At 50.2% G+C, this 4618-nt stretch overlaps 1 protein-coding gene across 5 annotated transcripts in view; it reads left to right on the top strand.

Moving 5' to 3' along the window:
• Positions 1-4618, top strand: part of Garnl3 (GTPase activating Rap/RanGAP domain like 3) — a 153875-nt gene that overhangs the window by 139716 nt on the left and 9541 nt on the right. For all 5 annotated transcript variants that reach the window (XM_029536728.1, XM_029536730.1, XM_021192587.1 and 2 more), the window contains 2 exons: positions 1094-1212; positions 4004-4142. In XM_029536728.1, the coding sequence (XP_029392588.1) occupies positions 1094-1212; positions 4004-4142 (258 nt within the window). The remainder of the gene's footprint in view (positions 1-1093; positions 1213-4003; positions 4143-4618) is intronic.

Raw genomic sequence — 4618 nt, 5'->3', positions numbered from 1 at the left:
GAAAGGAAAGGAAAGGAAAGGAAAGGAAAGGAAAGGAAAGGAAAGGAAAGGAAAGGAAAGGAAAGGAAAGGAAAGGAAAGGAAAGGAAAGGAAAGGTCAAGTTCCCAGGTACTGAGACATGGCTCCAAAGTACAGAGCCTGCCTGGCATCCACAAGGCCTTGGATTCTAGTCCCAGCACTATGAATAATAAGAATAAAAACTTTAAGACTAAACACCAGGATACGGTATGAAGGCTGTGGTTATGGAGCCGCAGTAGGTATCAGAGTCACCCTGCGGCCGTGCAGGCTGTGCTAGCCCAGCCCCGCAACCCCGCAACCCCGGCAGTGGGTAATGGAGGTAGGCGCTTCATACAAATGCAAGGCCAACTTGTCTTTAAAAACAAAAACAAAAAAGCACCCTATCTACTAAAAGACCCACAGCAGACCTGAGAGACTCGCCCAGTCAGGCTCTGTTGACAGGTGAGGTAGGCCAAAAGGAGGAATGGAAACTGACCTCCAGGCATTGAGCCAAGCACTGGAGAGAACGGAACCCGAGGCAGAACACAGCAGAACGAGTTACCAAGGATACTCCCAGATCAGACAGGTCACCTATGTAAAGTACAGAGCGAGGTCAAGGTGGACAATGAGCTGAAGGACCAGCCAGAGAGCCCAGGGATGGTGGAGAGGTAGCTGTGGTGTGGGAGGTCAGCGTGTCCTAGCAGTACTGGGAGGAGGAGCATCTCTATGCAGGGATGCTCTGAAGGACACAGCTTCTGCCTGGAACACAAGCCAGAGGGGCACAGAGAAGGGTGACTGTGCTAGAGACACATGGGGTGAGCCAGGCAGGAAGGGCAAAGGAACCATTCCAAGCCATCACGTGCCAAAAGGGTGTCAAGATGCACGCTGGTGAGTGTGGGGTAAGTCCCACAAGACTGGGCAGCTGAGCCACTGGAAGACCAAATAATGGGGCATCAGACAGGGACGTAGCCATGACAACTGGTTAGAGTGCACCCCTGGGAGGCAGGACCACCCATGTGATGGAAGCTTCTAGAGTGTTGAGGATGACTGAACAAGTACAGCCAGATAGCCCATAAGCCCATCTATTCCCTTGCAGTCTGCGCCTTCCCATACCTCCTGGCCTTCACCACCGACTCCATGGAGATCCGCCTGGTGGTGAATGGGAACCTGGTCCACACAGCAGTTGTGCCACAGCTGCAGCTCGTGGCCTCCAGGGTGAGTGGAATGCAATATGGCCTTAGCATCCTGAGCGATCAAGTGAGCAAAAACTGCTCATCACACCAGGCCAGCTGTTCTGTGTGGCAATGCAAGAAGGGAGGTGGAACTGCTGCGTGGATTGGTCAGCGGGGTTTACCGTGTTTGTGTGTGTGTGTGTGTGTGTGTGTGTGTGTGTGTGTGTGTGTGCATGCGCACGTGTGTGCCCTCCTTGTAGGGTTGGTGAGGTGGCTCAGCAAGGGAAGCACTTGCTGTACACACCTGATGACCTCTGCTTAGTCCCTGGAACCTATATGGGAGTGGGAGACAGGACAGCTCCACAAAGTGCTCCCTGCTTCAGGAGACCCACTGGTCCCAGGGCAGCTCGGCCACTCAACTGTGTAATAGCACCTTCTTCTCTTCATCTGTAACTATGGTTGGTGGTGTGTCTGGTCTATCTGTCTGTCTGTCTGTCTATGACTATATATGTATGCATGCACCACAAAACACACATCAAAATCAGAGGCCAGCCTGCCTCAGTCAGCTCCTGCCTTTCACAGTGTGGCTCCCAGACCTGAAATGCCAGCTTCCAGGCTTGGTGTCGAGCCTTTACCTTGGTGCCTTTACCTGGAGCCTGCACATTCCTCCCTGCTCACTACAGAGCTTCCGTTTCAGGTGTTTCAGCCATGTGAAACATGGCTCATCTACTAACCCACACCAATAACTCAGAGGATGCGCAAATCGGAAGGACACTGGAAAACATGACCCAGGGTGTCTTTGTCTAGTGCCTGCACCATGATTCCACCCCACAAAGGCCCCTCTTGCTCCTCCAGGACCATGCCCCTGCCTGCCCCCTCCCTTCCGACTCCTTTTCAGTCCTGGTCTTAGCCATGCTGGTTGGAGATAGCTGCCTCCCTGCTGCACCGCGGCTGTGACCATGTGCCTGCGTGTAGACCAGTGCTTCCAAAATATGGACATGTTAAAAACGTGTGTGCATATGTGACTGTGGACTGTGAGTTTACTGATGTAACATAGTCTTAGTTTACAGATAACAGTACAATATGCCCATCTTCATAAAACCTAAAACCACTTAGTTCTCAGAAGATACATTTTTTTTTCTGAGCCCTTGCACCCATAAACAAGCCGCAGGTTCAACTCCACCCTAAGTTTACAGGTGGCGTCCTACCTCCATTATTGTCCCAGTGGGTTTATGCCAAGAGATCTGTCCTGAAACAGCTATGCGGCTCGCATCTGCAAGCCCAGCACGGATAAGCTATTTGGCTGTTGTCCTTGAGACCAGTTTGAACTACCTAGTGATGGTCAAGCTAGTCAGAGATACAACTTTAACTCAGAAATTTAAAAATGCCTAACATGTAGTCAACTGTTGAATTAATTTCTGGGCTGGAGAGATAGCTCAGTGGTTAAGATTCCTTAGTATTCTTGCAAAGGACCCAGGTTCAATTCCCAGTACCCATGTGGTGGCTCACAATGTCTATTCCAGGGGATCCAGTCCTTCTGCATGTACATGGTACCTAAGACATATATTTGGGATCACACACATACACATAAAATTAAACAAGTTTTATAAAAAAATATTTCTCACCAGAAACAGATCACACCTCTTAAACCAGAACTTACTCCAGCTACAGCCCTAGACGCAACACAGTTTGGTTTGGTTTTTTGGTTTTTTGAGACAGGGTTTCTCTGTGTAGCCCTGGCTATCCTGGAACTCACTTTGTAGACCAGGCTGGCCTCAAATTCAGAAATCCACCTGCCTCTGCCTCCCAAGTGCTGGGATCAAAGGCGTGCGCCACCACTGCCCAGCTCAACACAGTTTTATCTAACTTCATACTGGTGTCTGTGGTGCGAGAGTCCATCCATTGGTTATGATGACACCAGAATCAGGAAGAACCACGGGAGTTCCCAAGTAACAGTAAATATTGCCAAATAATTAGGAATGGTTAGATTCTGATGTTAAGGATTATTATCTCTGACATATTTAAGTTTATACCATTTGTTTGGGGAGAGGGTTCAACATGTAAAAGTGTTTGCAGAGCAAGCATAAGGACCTGAGTTCAAGTCCCCAGCACTCATGTAAACTTCTGAGTGTGGCCACAAACATGCCTGGTGTGTGCAATAAGGGGCAGAGGCGGGATGGTTACTAGGGTTTGCTGGCCACTGGCCTAGCTCCAGTTTCAGCAATACCCAGTCCTAAGGAAGGAAGGTGCCGAGAGATGGAACAGGATACTTGCCTCTCTCTTCCCTCCTCCCTCCTCCCTCCTCCCTCCCTGCAGGTACATAGTCATGCATAAGGCACACACATGTGGATAAACAACACAAAGCTAATTTTATAGCTTTAAATTTTTATTGATAGCCATGTTTAAGATCAGAATTGTGAAATTCCTGAGAGTTGGCTCTCAGAGACACATGTGATGTCCCATTACTGCGGTCACCAAAATCAGCACAGACAGCCATGCTGGCCTATCTGCCGACTGAGTGAAGCAAGCATCCATTTCCTCACTGCAGAATGGTCCTGATGGAATCTCCGAGGTCTGTCCCAATCCCGAGAGTCCTGAGGGAAGTGTGTGTGCCTTGTGTTGTGTTTGTGATGTGAGGCAAGTGCAGAGAGGACGAAAGCAAACCATGGGAAGTATGGATGGGTCAGACGCAGACCTGCACTGCAAGCTCTGACGGTCAGGCAGTCATGCCCCAGCCTGGGAAGCAGTCAGGGCCTTGGCAGGGGTGCAGGACGGCCAGTGTGTGCAGAGCCTGGCACACAGGGCAGCTGGTAAGGCTTCCTCTTTCTTTCCAGTCAGATATATACTTCACAGCAGCCACGACTGTGCATGAAGGCTCGTCTGGAGGCAGCTCAAAGGGAGCCAGTGCCCACACGTCCCCTCAGACACCACCGGCCCGGGACTGTCCACTGTTCCCTTCTTCCCTGGGGGAAGGTAAAGTCTAGCTTTTCCTGACTTCTTAATACATGCTTTAGAGCCTCGTGTCTTAGGCCTTTGTCAGAGTACAGCTGCTGTAAGAGCTGTAAGGCCAGGCATAGCGCCACACGCCTTTAATCCCAGCTCACAGGAGGCAGAGGCAGGCAGACCTCTGAGTTCCAGAACAGTCTGGTTTACAGACCCAAGGCAGCCAGGGCTACACAGAAAAGTCCTGTCTTGGAAAAAACAAAAAACAAAACAAAACAAAAATGTACAAGAAGTAGTTGTTGGCATTGTCACTATCTAAAGCCAGTGAGAAAGGGAGAACTTGCTTGGTTGTGCTCGAAGCACTTGTGAGGTCAGATGAGACAGAGAATCCCACAGTGCTCAGACAACGAATGAAAACCGAAGCCGGGTGTGGTGGCGCACGCCTTTAATCCCAGCACTCGGGAGGCAGAGGCAGGCGGATTTCTGAGTTCAAGGTCAGCCTGGTC

Source organism: Mus pahari, chromosome 3, assembly GCF_900095145.1.
Source record: "Mus pahari chromosome 3, PAHARI_EIJ_v1.1, whole genome shotgun sequence".
In the NCBI taxonomy this organism is placed as follows: Eukaryota; Metazoa; Chordata; class Mammalia; order Rodentia; family Muridae; genus Mus; species Mus pahari.
The sequence above is the reverse complement of the archived record's forward strand: the minus strand, read 5'-3'. Positions and strand labels throughout refer to the sequence as shown.